This window comes from Salvelinus fontinalis, chromosome 24, assembly GCF_029448725.1.
Source record: "Salvelinus fontinalis isolate EN_2023a chromosome 24, ASM2944872v1, whole genome shotgun sequence".
In the NCBI taxonomy this organism is placed as follows: Eukaryota; Metazoa; Chordata; class Actinopteri; order Salmoniformes; family Salmonidae; genus Salvelinus; species Salvelinus fontinalis.
Window position 1 is genome coordinate 5,206,049 of NC_074688.1, and position 23,344 is coordinate 5,229,392.

Here is a 23,344-nt window from a genome sequence, read left to right on the forward strand (position 1 = left end):
CCAAAATGCAATCTGGAGAACTGTTTTATTCTATATTGATAGTAAATGTGACAATTATATGACAAGTGAACAACAGTCCCATCTTTTTCATTTTCAATAATACAATTTTGCCCATATTCTGGTTTGAGACTATAAAATCAACCAAATACTCGAAATGAATAATTCTACATTGAAAATACTACGATTGAAGAAAAGTAATTTGGAGGTAAAATGATTTAAATGTAAAGGTTCATTATTATTTCTACACACTTTCTACCTGGTCTAAGTCATTTCAAATCAGACTGGAGTATATATTTAAAAAAAACACTCACAACCCATTCAAACCTGAGTCGCGACCCACCAGTTGGGAATCGCTGCTCTACAGGGAGTCAGGAGACTGGGTGAAATGAAGTGCCTTGGAGAGGAGTGGTGTTTTTGGGCTAATTCTATCAAGTCGTTAAGTGGCCACTGGACAGAGAACAGAGAGCGCTTACTGGGCCTGCTGGTGAGCTGTGAGGCACAAACTGTACCACAATATATCCGTCCTGTCACAAAGGACTTCTAGTTGCATTGAAGATTAAGTTTAAGCCTAGTGTTGGATTGGTTTCAATTTAGATGAACCTCTATCCGGGGACACCCCCCCCCCCCCCCCCCGCTGCTCTTCTACACACACGTCATGTTTAATGCTGCTGCTAAATGCTAAAAGACCAACAACCAACTAAGTTATTCATTAGGGCACGCACCGGGAAAATATTGTAAAACGTTTTGCGACAGAAAATGGAAATGAGGTGTTTCTTATTGGACAAGTCCAAGTAGTTGCTCCTTGTTTCAGTCCATTTTCTTCTGTCTGGTGCCTAATGAATATGACCCACGCCACTTACATGGCAATTTCAAAACCTAAAAGCGAAGGTTTATATAAATGTTCCCAATTTGTTTCTAAGGGACAACTAATATTTGATTTGATGGTTTCTTCATTTCATTAGGCCGTAGCTAGCTCCCCGGCTTGTGTGACTGTGAGCGGATTGGATGCGGTGCAACCTAGATGGCTGGCTGGCTGCGAGTCGTGCTGAACAGCTGAATACAGGCTCTTTATTTTGGCTTTTAGAAGCGCCCTGGAAATAGCCGCGGCGTGTTTGCCGACAGCGCTCATGTTCTTTCGAAGCCCCTGGACATCAAGGTCATGCTTCTCATCAGCATGTGAATCAACCTGTATGATGGATAGATGGATAAAGGAGACACTGCAGTAGGATGGAAGCATCATTTCCAGTTAGTAACAAGACAGGGTGGTCTGTTTTAGAAGTAGTGCACTATATGGAATAGGGTGCCATTTGTGACGTGTCCGTTTGCTACTAGCTACCTTTTATACAATAGCCAACTGACGATAAAAATACTGGTAGTAGTAAATGTATAATTAGGACTGCTGTCTGCCATGGATGTCTTAGCACAGGAGCCATAGTTATAGATATCTGATGGTTAGGTTCAGTGCAGTGTGACGTGACTTTGATTAATGTGATGACTGTTATTTATAGAATCAACTAACTTATGTTTAATTGTTACCAGATTTAATTCATCACGTAACAACTAACTCATTTGGAATTTGGGGCACCACGGAAGTTATTGTTTAACGAGTTACCATCTCCCGAATTCAACTCATTCCTAAACTAGCCCACCAATGTCTGTTGTGTGGATCGAGCAGTCATTTGAAAGAGTAACAAAATTTCAGCGAGACAACTCAAAGGTGAAATCCATTAACGCCAAGATAATGGAATTCATTGCCCTTGACAATCAACCGTTCTCTGTCGTGGGTGATGTTGGCTTTTACATTTACATTACATTTAAGTCATTTAGCAGACGCTCTTATCCAGAGCGACTTACAAATTGGTGCATTCACCTTATGATATCCAGTGGAACAACCACTTTACAATAGTGCATCTAACTCTTTTAAGGGGGGGGGGGGGGGTTAGAAGGATTACTTTATCCTATCCTAGGTATTCCTTAAAGAGGTGGGGTTTCAGGTGTCTCCGGAAGGTGGTGATTGACTCCGCTGACCTGGCGTCGTGAGGGAGTTTGTTCCACCATTGGGGTGCCAGAGCAGCGAACAGTTTTGACCGGGCTTTTGCCGACTGGTACGCATTAGCAAGTGCGCTATTTTTCAGATGTTTCTCTACCGGAGTTAGCTTGTGTAGCTTCACAACATACATACTATGGAACACCGTTTGGGTCTTTGCATGTCAAAAAATATACAGTATCGCTGTCAAAGCTGTACAAATAAAGTCTGCAAACTAGCAAACACCGGCCTCAAACGATGTGTTTACAATACCGCGTTGGTAATAAAGCATAATTTGGTCGACCGCAACTTCTGGGGTAGCTAGCTTTAGCTTGGTACCTAGCTAGCACCAATACATCCAACCTGAAAACAATGACCAGTAGAACCTACAGTCATTTTCATTATTCTTATCAATAATTTAGGAATCCTTGTGTGTAAGTATTAGCTAGGTTGCCACTTGTTGTTCGCCTATTGAAATTGAACTTCAGTTCATGAAAATAAATAGCTAGTCAGCAACTTCACCCTGTTTCCCAAGCTAACATTATAAGCAGCCAGCTAGCTTAATCTGGCTAGTGAGGCTCGACCGCACAAGGTTATGTGTTGTGAAGCTAGCCACAATAAGAATTATGCACAATAATGTAATTTACGGTTTGCCTTCAAAATAAAAGTATGTCATTGACAGTAATGCAAATGAATACAAATAGTAGAATTATGCCATAGTTTTATTTTAAAGGCTAACCGAAAGTCCACTTGTGGCTAATCCTTATTGTGGCTAGCTTCACATAGATGGGTCGGACAACCATTAATCAAATAAGAACTGTCTTATAAATTAGGGTTATTTTAGATGATGACACCTAGCTATATAGTTAGCTGGCTAACTATAGCTACTGAAGCAGATGTTGTGTTATTTGACGTGTCAAATAACACTATTTGACGTGTATCTTTTTTGACACATAAAGACCCAAACGGCCTTCCATAGAAATCCTGGTTGAGAAAGAAACGACTGAACAAATTAATAACAAAACAGCACAGCAAGTAAGTGAAAGAAATAGGTTTTGATTGTTTTACTAGTAATGGGGACATGTGTAAATGCCAACAAAATAATGTGTGTGTGTGTAACCTTTATTTAACTAGGCAAGTCAGTTAAGAACAAATTGTTATTTACAATGATGGCCCAGATGACACTGGGCCAATTGTGCGCCGCACTATGGGACTCCCAATCACGGCCGGATGTGATGCAGCCTAGATTCAAACCAGGGACTGTAGTGACGCCTCTTGCACTGAGATGGAGTGCCTTAGACCACTGTGTCCGTGTGTAACGGATGTGAAATGGCTAGCTAGTTAGCGGGTACGCGCTAGTAGCGTTTCAATCAGTTACGTCACTTGCTCTGAAACCTATTAGTAGTGTTGCCCCTTGCTCTGCAAGGGCCGTGGCCTTTGTGGAGCGATGGGTAACGATGCTTCGTGGGCGACCGTTGTTGATGTGTGCAGAAGGTCCCTGGTTCGCGCCCGGGTCGGGGCGAGGGGACGTACTAAAGTTCTACTGTTACACGTGTGTGTGTTAACTATACTAGAATGCGTAAAAGGCCACTAAAATTGTAAATATCGGGTATTGTTTTTTTGTCAAGGAAAATATTGGATATCGGTATAGGCCAAAAATGTAAAATGTGCATCACTAATATAAGATATATCGATAACTGTCATTTAGTAATCATTACCTCATATCAGTCTCATTCTGAACGTCGCAGACTTCTTGAATCCGCAAGAACCCCAGCCTTTTCTGATTATTCAGTTCTACACAAATTGATGTAAGTATTTATTTACTAAATAACAACACAGAATACACATACACACTTACATGAGACAAAAGTCCCATGTGGACTGACAAGATATGACGGCTTGTTACACAGTGGCGAGGGGGTGGGGAAAGCGAGAGATAAAGGGACGTTTATCGTGGATACGTTTCTATAACTATTCTCACATTAATCATAAACCTTGCACATGAACCACAGTCCGTCTGGGTAAGAAATGCAATGTACAGTTGAAGTCAGAAGTTTACATACACTTTAGCCTAATACATTTAAACTCAGTTTTTCACAATTCCTGACATTTAATCCAAGTAAAAATTCCCTGTTTTGGGTCAGTTAGGATCACCACTTTATTTTAAGAATGTGAAATGTCAGAATAATGGTAGAGAGAATGATTTATTTAATCTTTTATTTCTTTCATCATATTCCCAGTGGGTCATAAGTTTGCATACTCTCAATTAGTATTTGGTAGCATTGCCTTTAAATTGTTTAACTTGGGTCAAATGTTTCGGGTAGCCTTCCACAAGCTTCCCACAATAAGTTGGGTGAATTTTGTCCCATTCCTCCTGACAGAGCTGGTGTAACTGAGTCAGGTTTGTAGGCTGTCCACAAATTTTCTATAGGATTGAGGTAGCTTTGTGATGGCCACTCCAATACCTTGATTTTGTTGTCCTTAACCCATTTTGCCACAACTTAGGAAATATGCTTGGTGTCATTGTCCATTTGGAAGACCCATTGCAACCAAGCTTTAACTTCCTGACTGATGTCTTGAGATGTTGCTTCAATATATCCACAACATTTACTCTCCTCATGATGACATCTATTTTGTGAGTGCACCAGTCCATCCTGCAGCAAAGCACCCCCACATGATGCTGCCACCCCTGTGCTTCATGGTTGGGATGGTGTTCTTCGGCTTGCAAGCATCCCCCTTTTTCCTCCAAATATAACAATGGTCATTATGGCCAAACTGTTCTATTTTTGTTTCAAAAGACCAGAGGACATTTCTCAAAAAAGTACGATCTTTGTCCCAATGTGCAGTTGCAAACCGTAGTCTGGCTTTTTTATGGCGGTTTTGGAGCAGTGGCTTCTTCCTTGCCGAGCGGCCTTTCAGGTTATGTCGATATAGGACTCATTTTACTGTGGATATAGATACTTTTGTACCGGTTTCCTCCAGCATCTTCACTAGGTCCTTTGCTGTTGTTCTGGGAATGATTTGCACTTTATGCACCAAAGTACGTTCATCTCTAGGAGACAGAACGTGTCTCCTTCCTGAGCAGTATGACGGCTGTGTGTTCCCATGGTGTTTACACTTGCGTACTATTGTTTGTACAGGTGAACTTGTTAACTTCAGGCGTTTGGAAATTGCTCCCAAGGATGAACCAGACTTGTGGAGGTCTGCAACTTATTTTCTGAGGTCTTGGCTGATTTCTTTTGATTTTCCCATGATGTCAAGCAAAGAGGCACTGAGTTTGAAGGTAGGCCTCAATGTATCCACAGGTACACCTCCAATTGACTCAAATGATGTCAATTAGCCTATCAGAAGCTTCTAAAGCCATGACATAATTTTCGGTAATTTTCCAAGCTATTTAAAGGCACAGTCAACTTAGTGTATGTAAACTTCTAACCCACTGGAATTGTGATACAGTGAATTATAAGTGAATTCATCTTTTTGTAAACAATTGTTGGGAAATTACTTGTCATGCACAAAGTAGATGTCCTAACCAACTTGCCAAAACTATAGTTTGCTATGAAGAAATTTGTAGAGTGGTTGAAAAACGAGTTTTAATGACTCCAACCAAAGTGTATGTAAACTTCTGACTTCAACTGTATTTATTTGTAGATGTTTTTGTTCTTCATCTCTTTGTTGAAACCAATCGATCCTTCTATGGGGAATGTCTCGATGGGTGTAAGGCTCTGGTTGTCCACCAGAGGTCACAATGTCCTTGTATGTGGCTTCTCAATGATTCACCAGTGATTTTCAGAGGTGAGCTTCTCGACACTTTTCTTACTCGGGTAGATAGTCAAAGTTCTAGACCCTTTTACATGCACAGCTGCAGACTGTCAATGTTTGGGTCTAGTGAGGTTACCTTCTTCACCTCATGTTGAGTTTCAGAGTTTCAACCATTTGTAACTTTTAGCTCACGTTTCACGTTTGCTGGTCTGGGAGTTAATTCTTAGCGAGTCCTTTTAAGCACTCTGGTCGAAAAGGGCGGTTCCGTCTCACTGACATGCTCTTCTGACCTCATTTGGGGCATGGCTTAGTTAATGTGCAAGGGACATGAAAACTACGATCTCGTTTGAAAACTAAATCACATTCCTATCTTAACCTCTCTGGGAAATGTGGGACGCTAGCATCCCACCGGCCAACATCCAGTGAAAATGCAGAGCGCCAAATTCAAATAAATGACTATAAACAATTTACCTTCATGAAATCACACATGCAATACACCAAATTAAAGCTACACTTGTTGTGAATCCAGCCAACATGTCAGATTTCAAAAAGGCTTTACGGTGAAAGCAAACAATGCTATTATCTGAGGACAGCACCCCAGTAGACAAACACAGACAATCCTATTTCAACCCTCCAGGCGCGACACAAAACGCAGAAATAAAGATATAATTCATGCCTTACCTTTGACAAGCTTCTTCTGTTGGCACTCCAATATGTCCCATAAACATCACAAATGGTCCTTTTGTTCGATTAATTCTGTCGATATCTAAAATGTCCATTTATTTGGCGCGTTTGATCCAGAAAAACACTGGTTCCAACTTGCGCAACGTGACTAAAAAATTTCTCATAAGTTACCCGTAAGCTTTGTCCAAACATTTCAAACTACTTTTGTAATACAACTTTAGGTATTTTTTAACTTGAATAATCGATCAAAGTTAAGACGGGATGATCTGTTTTCAATACCGGAGGAAAACAAAGTGTAGCATGCTTTCTGGTCACGCGCCTCTGACAAACAGTACACTTCACTGGAGCCTCATTCTGAACAATGCTACTTCTTAATTTCTCAAAGGAAAAACCTCAACCAATTTCTAAAGACTGTTGACATCCAGTGGAAGCGATAGGAACTGCAAGAAGGTCCCTTAGAAATCTGGATTCCCAATGAAAAACCATTGAAAAGAGAGTGACCTCAAAAAAAAGAAGAATTCTGAGTGGTTTGTTCCCGGGGTTTCGCCTGCCAAATAAGTTCTGTTATACACAGACATGATTCAAACAGTTTTAGAAACTTCAGAGTGTTTTCTATCCAAATCTACTAATAATATGCATATCTTAGCTTCTGGGCCTGATTAGCAGGCAGTTTACTTTAGACACGCTTTTCATCCGAACATGAAAATACTGCCACCTATCCCAGAGAAGTTAACAAAAATAGTTTCTTTGTACTGTATTAACATCATATTGGATGGAAACTTAACAGCTAAAGTTGGTTTCCTTCATAAGTTACAGTATTTGGTTGATACAGTTAATAACACAAAATGAAAAGCAATATGACATGATTATTTATTAGTTCCCCACTGACCAATCTTAACATTTCTATCCTAGAAGTATTGTTCCAAAGTTCACTCTTTGGGTGTTATAGTTTTGGCTGCAAAAGTCTTAATTGGGGACAAAGGCATTCCTTTAGTAATACTAAAGAGCAAGAGAGGGTTCTCTGCTGCATAAGATTTACGATTGGTGTGAGGTGTCATAAAACCTGCCCAGGTTAAAATGGCTATCTGTCAGCCTTTTGCCAAGCTGATCTGAGGTCTTGCATAGAGGTCGACCGATTATGATTTTTCAACGCCGATACCGATTATTGGAGGACCAAAAAAAAGCCGATACCGATTAGTCGGCCGATTTATTTTATTTTATTTATATATATATATATTTGTAATAATGACAATTACAACAATACTGAATGAACAATGAACACTTTTATTTTAACTTAATATAATACATCAATAAAATCTATTTAGTCTCAAATAAATAATGAAACATGTTCAATTTGGTTTAAATAATGCAAAAACAAAGTGTTGGAGAAGAAAGTAAAAGTGCAATATGCGCCATGTAAAAAAGCTAACGTTTTAGTTCCTTGCTCAGAACATGAGAACAAATGAAAGCTGGTGGTTCCTTTTAACACGAGTCTTCCATATTCCCAGGTAAGAAGTTTTAGGTTGTAGTTATTATAGGACTATTTCTCATACCTTTGACTATTGGATGTTCTAATAGGCACTATAGTTTTGCCAGCCTAATCTCGGGAGTTGATAGGCGTGAAGTCATAAACAGCGCAACGCTTGAAACACAGCAAAGAGCTGCTGGCAAATGCAGGAAAGTGCTGTCTGAATGAATGCTTACGAGCATGCTGCTGCCTACCACCGCTCAGTCAGACTGCTCTATCAAATCATAGACTTAATTATAACATAATAACACACAGAAATACGAGCATTAGGTCATTAATATGGTCAAATTCGGAAACTATAATTTCAAAAACAAAATGTTTATTCTTTCAGTGAAATACGGAACCGTTCCGTATTTTATCTAACGGGTGGCATCCATAAGTCTAAATATTCTTGTTACATTGCACAACCTTCAATGTTATGTCATAATTACATAACATTCTGGCAAATTAGTTCGCAACGAGCCAGGCTGCCCAACTGTTGCGTATACCCAGAATGCGTGCAATGAACGCAAGAGAAGTGACACAATTTCCCTAGTTTAATATTGCCTGCAAACATGAATTTCTTAACTAAATATGCAGGTTTAAAAAAATATATACTTCTGTGTATTGATTTTAAGAAAGGCATTGCTGTTTATGGTTAGGTACATTCGTGCAATGATTATGCTTTTTTCGCAAATGCGCTTTTGTTACATCATCCCCCGTTTGGCGAAGTTGGCTGTCTTTGTTAGGAAGAAATAGTTTTCACACAGTTCGCAACGAGCCAGGCGGCCCAAACTGCTGCATATACCCTGACTCTGTTGCACAGAACGCAAGAGAAGTGACGCAATTTCCCTAGTTAAAAGAAATGAATGTTAGTAGGCGGCAATATTAACGAAATATGCAGGTTTATAAATATATACTTGTTTATTGATTTTAAGAAAGGCGTTGATGTTTATGGTAAGGTACACATTGGTGCAACGACTGTGCTTTTTTCGCAAATGCGCTTGTTAAATCACCTGTTTGGCGAAGTAGGCTTTGGTTCAATGGAACATTAACAGGCACCGCATCGATTATATGCAGCGCAGGACAAGCTAGTTAACCTATTAATATCATCAACCATGTGTAGTTAACTAGTGATTATGTTAAGATTGATAGTGTTTTATAAAATATGTTTAATGCTAGCTAGCACCTTACCTTGGCTCCATGCTGCACTCGCATAACAGATAGTCAGCCTGCCACGCAGTCTCCTCGTGGAGTGCAATGTAATCGGCCATGATCGGTGTCCAAAAATGCCGATTACCGACCGTTATGAAAACTTGAAATCGGGCCCTAATTAAGCGGCCATTCCGATGAATCGGTCGACCTCTAGTCTTGGAGTAGTAGGTTTGCTAATGGCTCGTATTGGTGATGCTGCGTGCATGACACTTAGCACCTGGTAGTGGTTGAGGTAAAGATGAACACGTAGCTTTCTTTCTGGTCATATAAGGTGACTGAAGCTGAAGTCAAAGCTGAAACAACTGACTGATATAGCCTTGAATCTAGGACTGTGTCCTAGGGTTGTGTACATTGGGCATAGACTGGGCTTAGAAAAGTGCCCTAATATAAATGCTTTCACAGTTACAGCCACCATTTTTTTTTAATGACATCTGAAGTGACAGGATGCCATTTGGGGTCTTTCGGGTCACCATACATGCATAACCCATTGGTTAACTGTGTTGAACAAGGCTAGGTCTTTGGCCATTGTGTTTCCACTTTATTTTTCGTGTTGTGTTTCCTCTAAACCATCAGCATGAATTCACTTCACAATTTCTTTCACCGTTTTTGACGTGTCCAAGGACCTCATAAACCCACTGGTGTGGATCCCCCTTTGTGCCGCTATGTAAGCTAGCTAATTGCTAAGTACATTTTTAAAGAGGTTTATAGCGCGTTAGCTTCCATCGCTAGCAGTATAACTTTCACAATCACCGGCCTAACTCTATTTCCTCGTTCCTCTTGTCACCTCGCATACATTTTTAAGACCAGCCAGCTGAAAATGGTTCCTCGCGGTGTTTCAGTGTACTCTGTGAATTCGTCCGTCCCTCCTCCTCCTCTTCCCGGCGGAGTAACACTCTAATTTGAGTCAAGCAGGCAGGCGTCGTGCAGCGCAGGGTGATTGACTCTTAGTACAGTACCTTCGTGGCTTCTCACTATCGTTACCACATTACCATTCCCCAGGGGGGCAGATCTGATATGAAGATATGAAGATAGGGTTGCATCTCTGGAGGAAGTAAAGGGAGCTTTTAAGAGTCAGTCATGATTTCTTGCTTTACTCAACGTGTTGTACCACTCTGAGACGACGGGACTCACCCTCCGCTCTGTGTGCGCGCGCGTGTGTGTGTGTACAGCCTTGGTCATCTCTGCTGAGGAACTGGAACAGCCTGGCGGTGACTCATTCGGGCTACATGGCCTTCCTCACCTACGATGAGGTCAAGGCCCGGCTGCAGAAGTTCATCCACAAACCTGGCAGGTCAGTGTGAGACTACATACGTACACAGACGCATGCAACACTGGCACGCGCACGTCAACACACACACATAGCGTATGCACACTGACCGGAGCACACACACACACACCTCAGCTAAATACACTTTCTCCGCTAATGTCAAAGCACAAACACAGTGACAGATGCTGCTGTTTATTATGCACTTTCATTCACGTTACAAACTCATTATAACCATTACTCTGCATATTCAAAAAAAATCTATAAATAATCAACTCACTGACTTGCCCGTGCTGTCGCGTACTCTCACACTCCAAAACAGCTACTTAGACAACTGTTAAGCACACTGCGTTCATACACAGTCTGTCTGACATGAGCTTACACACCACTAACAAACCCAACCTTGCACCACCAACCTAACACACACTTACACAATGACACAGAAGGCGCCAGTCCGCCCCCCCCCGGTCTCACGTGCCCCCTGTGGCACATGGAACGGCGTGGTACCTAGCATCAATAGGACGTATTGTAGAGACTGGGCTGATGTCAATACTCGCTCCAACAGAGAGCAAGTGTGTGACACAACACAGCAAGTATTGAGCCTTCATTCACCTCTTAGTCCTAGTTGACACATTTCTAATGATTTTAAAGCATAAGCTTTGCTTAGCTATTTATGGATAGTATATATTCATACTAATAATACTTGAGGTTTCTGTGATGTACAAACATTTACAAGCATTGTAAGCATATATACTGCATTGTAAGCAATGGGTGTGTGCGCACACACTCACACTATAAGCAGTACAATTTATAAGCGTACCGTCTATTGTTTACTAAGCTTGTAATGCCCACAATTGCTTTATAAAAGGCTCGTTAAGGAAAATATGTCCTTTAGTATTGAACTCAAGACAGGGAAGCTCATCAGGAGTTTGTTTAGGGTGGGGATGAGCTGGGATTGGGCATTTTGTTTAGTTTTTTCCCCCTGTTGTCATTAGTCCTTGGTGTGTATGTGTGTGTTCCACAGCTATATCTTCAGGCTGAGCTGCACGCGGCTGGGCCAGTGGGCCATCGGCTACGTCACTGCAGACGGGAACATCCTGCAGACCATCCCCCACAACAAGCCCCTCTTCCAGGCCCTCATCGACGGCTTCCGGGAAGGATTGTGAGTTTCCCTAACCTCTCTCTCTGTGTGTCGGTCTCTCTCTCTTTCTGTCTCGCCTGTCTCACTGTCGGTCTTTCTGTCTCACCTGTATTTCTGTCCCCCCCGCCCATATATACAATGTGGCTACGTCTCAAAGTCCCTATGCCACTGAACTCAAACCAACACGTCTCATGTTGCGTCGGCCACGACTCCATGTCTGCCTCTTCTGTTTTCATAAGCAACAGGAGAGTTTGATTTGCAATGTGCAGTAGTTAGGGGGGGATAGTGGATATGATATCGTCTCCTACAGCAGTGGTTCCGGACTCTGGTCCTCGAGTAAACCCCAACAGTACACCTTTCTGTTGTGGCCCCGGACAAGCACACCTGATTCTACTCGTCAACTAATCATCAACCCCTTGACAAGTTGAATTGAGGTATGTTTGTCTGGGGTTTCAACAGAAAGATGTGCTATGGGGGGGGGGGGGGGGGGGGGGGTACTCGAGGACCGGAGTTGGGAACCACTGTCCTCGAGTATGCCGGTGTTCAAACTTCTGTTTTGTTTTCATAAACGCTGTGGTATAAACCTGTAATCAAATGCTGAATTAGTCTGTGGAAAGGTTTGCTTTGCAAAGAGCCGGATGCATGTGTTCTATAAAGCCACTATGAAAGTATCACTTAGGCCTCTACATGAAAGATATAGTCAGAAGCACGCAGTATGGCTGCGACTCAAATTGCACCCTATTCCCCATAGGGTGCCCTATGTGGCAGCCCTGTGTGGCTCTAGTCCGTAGTAGTGTACTTCATAAGGGGAATAGGGTGTCATTTGAGACAACCTATGTGTGTTGCTTTACCCTTGTGAGTGACCAGAGTTCCACCTCCTCTGCCCAGCTACCTGTTCCCCGACGGGCGCACCCAGAACCCAGACCTCACAGGACTGTGTGAGCCCTCGCCACAAGACCATATCAAAGTCACACAGGTGGGTCTCCTCTCGCTCTCTCACTCTCTCTCAGTACATACTGCACTTCCTGAATCTTGGGTCCTGTTTAGTAGGGGGAAAGTTTTTGAAACTGAGTGAAACGCATATGAACGTGTCCAGTCGAAAATTCTCATTAGTTTTCTGTTTCAAAATGCTTTGCTGCGCTGTGTCCTCCTGAACATGACCCTGGCTCTTTTTAGTTGCCGTATACGGTACGAACTAAACTCAACTAAGGGTGCTTTAATGTGCTCTATTTGTATGAATGTGTTACCCTGTGCTCAGGGAGGTTTGCTGAAATCCCATGGCTGACTGTGTGTATCTCTGTGTGTATCTCTGTGTGTATGTCCTCAGGAGCAATATGAGCTCTACTGTGAGATGGGCTCCACCTTCCAGCTGTGTAAGATCTGTGCGGAGAACGACAAGGACGTGAAGATCGAGCCCTGCGGTCACCTCATGTGTACCTCCTGTCTCACCGCCTGGCAGGTACTGTACCCCTAGTCTCTTTCACACTTGCTGAGTTGGGCGGGTGGGTGGATCAGTGGGTCAGTGGGCGGAAGTGTGTATGTGGGTGCATGCATGTGCGTCCTCATATCAACATGAATTTCCCTAATCCCTCCTCCCCCCTCTCTCTCTCTTCTTTTCTTCTCCTTCAGGAGTCGGAGGGTCAGGGCTGCCCATTCTGCCGCTGTGAGATCAAGGGCACGGAGCCCATCGTGGTTGACCCCTTTGACCCCAAGGACCCCATAGGTGGCTCCTGTAGGGCCCTGTTCGGGGCAGAGGGCGCCCCCTCGCCCAGCTACGATGATGACGACGATGACCGGCTGGACGACCCCCACCTCATGATGAGCAAGCTGGCCTGTTCCAAGGTGAGCGCGGTCTAGCTGGGGCCTAAAGCTGATTATGGAGCCCTCTATAGCTCCGGGGAGAAGTTTTCTCTAGGTGACAGGTCTAGGATCAGCTTCCCTGCCCCCCCCAATCTTAATACATACTCTTCCTCTATCGCTGGGCCACGTTCAGCAAGGTGCAACACTGTGGAACGTTCAGATAGAAACGTATTATTTGTGACTGAATTTTTCTCAAAGTTTGCTTGCCGAATCTGGGCATATAGCCTACTGTAATCTTTGGGGACTATAGTTGAGCACCCCTGCTGTGAACTGAACTGTTCTGAGAAACTCTTCCCCTCTCTCTTTCTCGCACCTTCAGAGTGTAAGATCACATCGCTTTCATCTTTGACTTCTAAGGTCAGGGTTAGCTTTGCTTCTTCCAGGTATTTGATGTGGAGGGCCCTTTCTTTTTCTCCTCTTGTGAGCCGGCATCTCTCAGCTGTCTGTCCGTAACACGTCAGAACTCAGCCAGTGGAGTAAGCTTGAATAGACAAATACTTTGAGAGTGAGACTACACACACAGCTTTGACGTGATGGGGAAAGTTTCCCCCTGGTTTTGAAGAGTATGTGCAGTGAAAAGTATCCATAACTCTCTTCCTGAGCTGTGGGGTGGTGATGTTGGTGTGTTGCAGGTGGAGCGTCCCCCCTCGCCCATGTCCCTGGCGCCACAGTCCTCCCTGCCCCCCGTGCCCCCCCGCCTTGACCTCCTGCAGCACCGACCACCTAACCCCCCAGGAGCATCCAGCCCAGGGGCCACATCCAAGGCAAGCTCTCTGCTCATTAAACAGCAATAGACAAATGGGAATGTCACAAGTTGAAATGTGTGAGAGAGGGGCCTATTTAGCCACTGTTTGAGGACAAAATAATAAATAAACCAAAAACCTCAAACAACTTTCTTAAAAAAACCAAAGGCATGACAGCTGTTAATAATAATAATAAGTTGACAAATAAGTTGACAAAGGCTACTTCCTCCTTTGAAAACAGATTCAATTGATTGTCCTCACGGTCTGTAATTGTGCTCTCCTTTCCCCTAGGCGTCCTCCCACCACAAGGACAAGCCTCTCCCCCTGCCCCCAGCCCTGAGGGACCTGCCACCCCCTCCTCCCCCAGACAGACCTCTCTCTGCCGGGCCTGACGGGTGGCTCGGCAGACGTCCCCTACCCTGCACCCCCCTGGGGGAGCCCAAGCTGCCCCCGGCCCCGCCCAACCGCAACCTGGCTGACTGGAACCCCAGGCCAGTGCCCAAGGCCCCCGGACAGCCACCCGCTGTGGGAGACACGCGGGGGGTCCGGGAGCTCTCCAACAGACACTCGCTCCCCCTGGCCCTACCCTCAGCGCTAGACGGATGCACAGACGGACAGCGGAACAACAGCTCGCTCAGTCTGGACCATCAGCTGGAGAAGGGAGCCCAGGTATAATACTAGCTTCTGTTAGAGCAGTTGGTTAAATGTGGTTTCACAGACATGGATTTAACCTATACCAAGACTGTGTACAATTTGTATGGGGATCACAAATTGGTATTTACAGAAATAGGACTTTAGCTGTGTCTGACTGTGTGTCTTGTCTGTCTTCTCTGTTCCTCCCCAGAGTTTTGGAGGCACGGCGTCTGGCAGTCAGGCGTATGACAACCCCAAAGTGAAGCCGTCAGTCTCGGCCAATGCCATCTATGCTCTGTCAACAAGGTGCAGTGAAGGACACACACTCCTCTCCCTGCTGTGTGAATGTGTTGTATGATGTATAGGGCCAGGAGTTTTTCCTGGCCAAGTGACTTTACCCATGACAAACTCTGTCCTAGGTTTTGCCTATACTCGGAACCTAGAGTTTTCCCTGGTCAGGTCCCAAAATCTCCTGGCCTTGGTTATATGAAGTGTCCCCCTCTCTCTCTCTGTGCGTTGTCAGATCCCATCCAGGTCTGAAGCCAGTGGCTGGGGAGGAGGCCTACGAGAGTGACGAGGAGTCCGACTACATGATCCCCACCTCTCGGCCCGTCCTGGCCCCCATGGCAGCTCCCCTTGTGGTGGCAGAGACCCCAGTCCCCAAACCTCCCCAGCCTACCTCTCTCAACTCATGGTAAGCACCCTCTGCTCTAAGTCAGCATATCCTCTCATTGAAAAACACTTCACTGTAAGTTCGTTGATGATATTGTAGGGGTACTGTGTACATCTTCTGTTATGTATATTCTTATTCTGACATTTGATTGCACGTCAATAGCGAAAAACACAATTATTATTATTTATTTATTTTTTAACTTATTTGGCCATATGATGTCATGTCCTATTAGTCTCCCTCCCCTTCCTGTGTTTGGTAGGCCCATGCTGAATGACCTGGATGAAGGACCTCAAATGTATGAAGCCATGTATAACGTCCAGGCCCAGGCTCACCTGGCCAGAGACTCGGGTACTGCCCTACCGCAACACTGTCTGTGTGCCAAATGGCACCATTTTCACTACATAGTTCACTATTGACCAGTACTTTTTGGCAACTCTCTGTTACTAAACCCCATCTACTTCTGCTTATTATAAACACACATGCAGTATACCCCATCTTTGCTAGTTCAGCACTCCAGCTCTATTCTCATTTTAGCCCACTGATCTATCCCACTGTATTCCATCCCACTGTATTCTATTCTATCCCACTGTATTCAATTCCATTCTATTCAAAGAGATTAAAATGCCATTGTTTCATTTCACCCCTCTGAACCCACTGTGAATCCCTCCGTTCCCCAGATTACTCTGAGCTGCCCCCCTTGGCCAGTACCAATTGTCCCATCTGGGAGATCCCCTGCCCGGTCCGGGAGCCCCCTGAGGAGGTAGTGGAGGAAAACGGCTACGACATCCCCAAACCAGTGTTGCCCATGGCCCCTGCCCGACGCACCCTGTCCGAGCTGGGGGCCACTTCCAGCGCCGCCATCAGCCGTCTCTCCATGGACAGCGAGCCCGGAGCATCCGCCTGTAAGGGTCTGCTTCAGAGTCACCAGTTTCGGACCCCTATAGTTAATTTGTAGGGCAGGGAGTTTTTCCTGACCTGATCTGACCAGGGAACACTGAGCCCTAGGTAGTTTATTTGATAGAGACCATGTACGACAAAACGGTGCACCAGATTTGAGTTAAATAAATAACTAATTCTGTTACTAGAGCCCAGAGTTTTTCCAGCCCAGTCGTGTTGAAGAGAAACTCCTGGCCCTATGTGTCTCGAACGGTTAAACAACCCTGTTTATTTAACAAGGTAGTCCCTAGTGTTGTTTTCCTATATTCATACTATTTAATCTCAGAGCACCCTTATGGCGTCTTCAAGACTTCCGATTGCGATCTACATATTTGGGCAGCAGTACTGGATTGTAAATGTGGATGCTGCTTGTTGTTCTGTGGTTTGGGATGTGAATGGCGTTTTATTTTCCTCCCTGTCCTTCTAGCCTTCTCAGATTCCAGCGACGCCCCAGTGCGGCCGCCCAAGCCCCTCCCCCGCCGCATCAACTCCGAGCCCCGGCCCAGCCCCGTACCTCCTGGATTAGGCGGTGGTGGAGGAGGAGGAGGTGGAGGAGTAGCCAACCCCCAGATCACCAGTGAGATCGAGCATCTCATGAGGCAAGGCTACACCTACCAGGACATCCAGAAAGCCTTGATGATTGCACAGAACAATATGGAGATGGCCAAGAATATCTTGCGCGAGTTTGTCTCCATTCCCTCCACAGCTCACATTCTTACATAGTACCTCCTCTGCTCCAGCCCTGCCCAGCTCAGCCCAAAGCCCATCGCCTGCAGTACTAGCGCTTCAGTGCTAACTGGAGCCCCTGCAGTCTCTTGTGCGGCGCCCTCTCAAAACTAGCTCACTCCGAGCCCTGCGCTTCACTCGCTTTTTTAAGAGTGTCCGGACGCCTTTTGTCATGTGCTGCAGGGCCACTCTCCAGATCCCATGGGGTGAAGTGATGATGATGATGATGATGGTGGCTCATCGCACGTCCGGCGCTTCGGCGGTCGTTTTCACGTCCTCTCCAGGCCTCTACCGAAATGTAATCGACACCTCCCCCCCCAAAAAACATGTATGTGTGTCTATCTAAGAATTTAATATTTAACTAAATATATATTAAATGTGTATAATGTATACATATATATTTCCAATGAGTTCCGCTTCGAAGGTCTGTTCTTGTCTTCATGTTAAGGATAGATTGCAGAGGACAAAGATGGTGATTCTTTGGGAGAGAGCACCCTTCTATAGTCCCCAGCCCTCACTTTGAAGAGAGCGGCGGTCTTCGTTTAGCATTCAGAAGCAGGCGTTTCCTAGACTCACAGCAGAACATTTGGCAACATGTCAAATATGGCCTTTATTAATATTGCTTCGGTACTTCTTTGGGGGGGAAATGAATGTGTGTGTGTGGTTTGCCTCAAAGTAGCATGATGTTAGTGTGAGATGTCTAGACTGTTGTCTTCAGCTGAGGGTGTGTGTGTGTGTGTGTGTGTGTGTGTCGGGCCAATGACTTGGCTAGTAGGGTTGGGACATGTGATGGCTGACCTAGCTCACTGGTTGACCATATGACCTAAAACCCCGGTGAAAAGCAAAGCTGTGTTTGACTGTGTTGTTATCTATGTGCATCATTTTCTACTGTGGGTGGCATTGTTTCCTACATCTAACCACCCCTAATCATCTCGTCAGTGATTTCCATGACCAGACTGGGATGCCTGTGTTTTTTTTAGTTTTTTTTTCAGTAAGACGTTTTTTAAGAGGCAGTCCTGGCTCTGCTGTCAGAGCTAATCAATCGAAGCCATCTGCGAGGTCCCGGTTGGCCCATGTCCCAATCCCTCTTCTATTCGTGTGCAAAATGAATGTGGAATTAATATATTGCTCAGACGTTTTTTGTTCTTCCTCAAATGTAGTGCTCTCTTAACAAGAGTCTGAATGGGAGAGTCTGAATGGGAGAGGCAAAGTGTACTGAAACTTAATGGTGAGCGAAAAAGGATTGATGGATTCTAATAAAGGCCCAGTACCCGGGCCAAGATTCTATGATCCATTGAAAACCACTCAGACATGAGGAGAGCTTCGTCAGAGATGTACACCGAAGCTGTTCAGCGTGGCGTAACAAAATAATGTGTCATCGATTACTTTAATAATATATTATTATTATGATCATTATTGTTATTATTAATTCAGAAGTGCTTTACTGCTGCTACTATTGTTAGTGCTATACAATTAAGCCTTAAATGTACATTTGTGAATATTGTTTAACCAGGTTTTTTTTTAAAGTGACAGTATCTCATTTGTATTCTTTATTTGGTGATGTAGCATACTTGAAAATGCAAGCAGCTTGGGTTGTGCAATTCAAGCTGACTTCAGTTGTTTTCCCATTTTTAGGATCGTGTTTGACTGGATAGCCTTTAGAGGAATTACGATGACGTCGTAAACGGCGCTGTCAGCTTGTTGACCTACGTGGTAGCACCAGCAAAACAATGTGATTGACGAAAAGTAACCGTGTCATAACTCATTCGGGAATCTGTATGGTAGATGCCTCCCACTTTTCAAGGGGAGTCTAATCTAATCTAGATTACAATTGTGCGAGCTTTGTCATTTAAGGATCGACTTAATTGCACCGCTTGCAAAAAGCCCAGTAGCTTAGTGAACAAGAACATGTTGAGACGCACACCCAAAACATTGACGAGTTGCAGCCCCAAAAAAAAGGAAAAGGGGGGTGGGGGGGAAAGTTGCACATTCTATAAAACTCTTTATTTATTTTCGTAAACCTTTTCGGTCACACAATGACGGGGTTCTAAAGAGTATGACTTTTTCCTATAGAGATATTACAACCAGTGTTTGGGTCAACGCAACAGCAGGGTTTGTGGACCAGTTGGGAATGTGGCCATTTTTTATCTCTGTTTTCGATTGTTAAACACTCCCTGGTTGAAGGAGGACTAACACATCTTCCTCTGTAACTAGGGTTGCAAAGTTACTGAAACGTTCCCAAATTTCCCAGAATTCCCAGTTGGAGGATTCCCTGCTTTTACCTCCCGATTCCAGGAAAAATGGTGCAATCCTATCTGTAACTCAAGAATACCGTATGTACCCTAGCCAGACAAGTGACTTCACATGGACTGTTCCGACTCGGCTTGACTCTGAGTTGGCAACGAATTGTTAAACTAACCAATGCACTCATTGAATTACAGTAGGGTGCATCTTGTTCCTGTATGTCTACATGGTAGGTCTTCATTCACTTTGAGTTTTCCTGCGTTTTCAGATTCAGTGGTTATAGGGCCTTGGGAGTTTGAACGCAATCCACAAACCCCTATTTTTAGGGAGTCCATACCGATGAATATCCGAATATCCACACGTATTGAATTTACGAAAGAAGCCTATTACTAATTGTCATCATTTTGTGCTGACTTCTATGACATTGTTGGTTAAAATGTAAAAAATCTCACTGACTCACATTCCTAGATGTTTTCTCTCCAGGACCGGTACTATTGAGGTACATTGGCTTCACCCCTAAAGGTGGAGAAGCTCGGTTAATGGGATTGCCGCCATGGGCTGTAGAATCACCGTGTAGGCTAGCTTCTCAACTGTATCTCACGGTCTCCGGACTGGAAGAGGTTTGTGCGGTGTCTTTTTGTTTCTTTTTCTTCTGTTCCTAGTTGCCTTGAGGGAAAGGGTGAAGTAACTTTCGAATGCACCACGTTCAATAGGGATTGTGAGGTTTCAGAATGGAATCACTTATCCTTTCATCTTGATTTACTGTACTGATTCTTGTCTATGTATGAACATGTATGTACAGTGCCTTCCGAAAGTATTCATACCCCTTGACTTGTTGCAGCCTGAATTCTAAATGGATTACATATTTGTTTCTCACCCATCTACACACTATACCCCATAATGGCAAAGTGAAAGTGCTTAACAATGTTTGCAAATGTATTGAAAATGAAATGCAGAAATATCTCATTTACATAAGAATTCACACCCCTGAGTCAATACATGTTAGAATTGCCTTTGGCAGTGATTACAGCTGTGAGTCTTTCTGGGTAAGTCTCTAAGAGCTTTGCATTCCTGGATTGTACAATATTTGCACATTCTTTTTTTTCCCGTTTTTATTCTTCAAGCTCTGTTAAATCATTACTAGACAACCATTTTCAGGTCTTGCCATAGATTTTCAAGCAGATTTAAGTCAAAACTGTAACTCGGCTACTCAGGAACATTCACTGTCTTCTTGGTAAGCAACTCCAGTTGTAGATTTGGCCTTGTGTTTTAGGTTATGGTTCTGCTGAAAGGTGAATTAATCTCCCGGTGTCTGGCGGAAAGCAAACTAAACCAGGTTTTCCTCTAGGATTTTGCCTGTGCTTAGCTCCGTTACATTTATTTTTTTTATCCTGAAAACTCCCCAATGAATACAAGCATACCATTAACATGATGCAGCCACCACTATGCTTGAAAATATGGAGAGTTGTACTCAGTAATGTGTTGTACTGGATTTGCCCCAAATATAACACTTAGTATTGTGGAGTAACTACAATGTTGTTGATCCATCCTCAGTTTTCTCCTATCACAGCCATTAAACTCTCAAACTGTTTTAAAGTCACCATTGGCCTCACGGTGAAATCACTGAGCGGGTTCCTTCCTCTCCGTCAACTGAGTTAGGAAGGACACCTGTATCTTTGTAATGACTGGGTGTATGGATACACCATCCAAAATGTAATTTATAACTTCACCATGCTCAAAGGGAAGTTCAATGTCAGCTTTTATTTTTACCCATCTACCAATAGGTGCCCTTCATTGGAAAACCTTCCTGGTCTTTGTGGTTGAATCTGTCTTTTGAAATTCACTGCTCAACTTAGGGACCTTGCAGATAATTGTATGTCTGGGGTACAGAGATGAGGTAGTCATTCAGAAATCATGTTTTTGCACACAGAATTATTATTGCACACAGAATTTGACTTGATTTGTTAAGTACATTTTTACTCCTGAACTTATTTAGTCTTGCCATAACAAAAGGGTTGAATACTTATTGACTCAAGACGTTTCAGCTTTTCATGTTTTATGAATTTGTAAAAATGTAGAAAAAATATTTTCCACTTTGACATTATGGGGTATTGTATGTAGGCCAGTGACAATCGACATGAGCTTCAGGCTGTAACACAGCAACAATATGTGGATAAAGTCAAATGGTGTGAACTTTCTGAAGGTACTGTAAGTGTATATTGACTTTTTCTGCATACTATACCAATTTGTGCTACGATACTGTCACTTAAAAAATGAAGTGTATACTGACTGATTTAAAATAATGTGCGGAAATTGCTATGTTGTATTTTATTCAGCATTCCTGTATATGTCAGAATTCTATTTTGTATTTTTCCCCCCAATGTTTTTTTGTTGACTTTTGTGAATAATTCTGTGAGCAGTGCCATATGTTTAGAAGTGTCGGTAACGTCCTACTGCTGACTAAGGCATCGTCTGACAGGAGGACTTGGTCTCGGATAGTCCAGTGTTCTCCTTACAGTACCTATAGGCCCTCTCTGCCTATTGGATGGCGTCACCACGTTACACACCAAACTCCTTTTCTCAGTTGGAATTGTTCAACTTTTTACCAGAAGAGGGAGCTGTCTGTCCACATTGCCATGTTTCTTTCAACAGTCGAGGCGTTTGAACTTTTTGATGTTTTTTAATGCTCATATCACTTTGGAAGTATGCACAGTGCTGTACTGTTTATTAAATGAATAGTAAGATGTCTCTGTTTAGCGGTACTTATGCAACGCTCAAGGGCTGTGTTCAGCTCTCTACTCTGGTTCACACCTGTGCCACAGCAGAATATTCTCTTCATCCATCTAGTTTTTAAAAACCATGTTTTATACATAACATGTTATTGACTGCTGATTGTGCCCCAGGCTTGGGCTTTTGGAAGACGCTTATCAAATCAAATGTATTTATATAGCCCTTCGTACATCAGCTGATATCTCAAAGTGCTGTACAGAAACCCAGCCTAAAACCCCAAACAGCAAGCAATGCAGGTGTAGAAGCACGATGGCTAGGAAAAACTCCGTAGAAAGGCCAAAACCTAGGAAGAAACCTAGAGAGGAACCAGGCTATGAGGGGTGGCCAGTCCTCTTCTGGCGGTGCCAGGTGGAGATTAGAACAGAACATGGCCAAGATGTTCATAAATGACCCGCATGGTCAAATAATAATAATCACAGTAGTTGTCGGGGGTGCAGCAAGTCGGCACCTCAGGAGTAAATGTCCAATCCCAAATCAAGCCCTTGACCCTATGCACCTTTAGAAGTAATATGGTAATTGGTCCTGAGACCTCCGTAAATGCATAGAGGTTATGGGTGGATTTGGGATTGGGGAAGTGTCCACCCCTCTCTCTCGTTGCCTTACTGCTTCAGTTTTTCTCACTACCAAGTGTGAACTGCCATCAGTGTGAACGTCCACTTTGGTTTAAAACATCTGTAAGTCGATGCATGTGGATGGGCCGATAACGGGGGCCTTTCAGAGTCCATTGTTCTTCGTTATGCATTTTCCATTATAAACATATTTAGTCATTTAATGCTTTACTGCTCCTCCAGAACTTCATAAAATCATGTTTTTCTGGAATTTGAAGCATTTTTCATGTCTTGAAAAAAACATATATATACATACATTGCTGTGCTGCATTTATTTTGTCCATGCTCATTAATCCTGTTTGTTTATTTCTGCTATTTATCCATTATCATAGACATTCATCAATTTGATGCAATCCTCTCTTGTCACTTGAATCACAAAGAAAAGACCCAGAAAGCCCAACTAGGGTTATGTCCTGATTCTTCACCCTTCTCCCTTAGTCCAGAAACATGCAGTCGTGGATTTAACAATGGTGGAAACGACCTCAAACGCTTACACTCAATGCATTTAAAACCATGATGGGTAGTGTGCACTGTG

General features: G+C 43.5%; 1 protein-coding gene across 1 annotated transcript in view; it reads left to right on the top strand.

The window, feature by feature from the left end:
* cbl (Cbl proto-oncogene, E3 ubiquitin protein ligase) overlaps window positions 1-22,157 on the top strand; it is a 52,747-nt gene extending 30,590 nt beyond the window's left edge. The window contains exons 5-16 of the mRNA XM_055879467.1: window positions 10,361-10,482; window positions 11,480-11,617; window positions 12,485-12,572; window positions 12,924-13,055; window positions 13,226-13,438; window positions 14,089-14,220; window positions 14,491-14,868; window positions 15,044-15,138; window positions 15,356-15,526; window positions 15,765-15,853; window positions 16,183-16,407; window positions 16,869-22,157. Of these exons, the coding sequence (XP_055735442.1) occupies window positions 10,361-10,482; window positions 11,480-11,617; window positions 12,485-12,572; window positions 12,924-13,055; window positions 13,226-13,438; window positions 14,089-14,220; window positions 14,491-14,868; window positions 15,044-15,138; window positions 15,356-15,526; window positions 15,765-15,853; window positions 16,183-16,407; window positions 16,869-17,164 (2,079 nt within the window). The 3' untranslated portion in view covers window positions 17,165-22,157. The remainder of the gene's footprint in view (window positions 1-10,360; window positions 10,483-11,479; window positions 11,618-12,484; window positions 12,573-12,923; window positions 13,056-13,225; window positions 13,439-14,088; window positions 14,221-14,490; window positions 14,869-15,043; window positions 15,139-15,355; window positions 15,527-15,764; window positions 15,854-16,182; window positions 16,408-16,868) is intronic.
* Window positions 22,158-23,344: the final 1,187 nt, after the last annotated feature.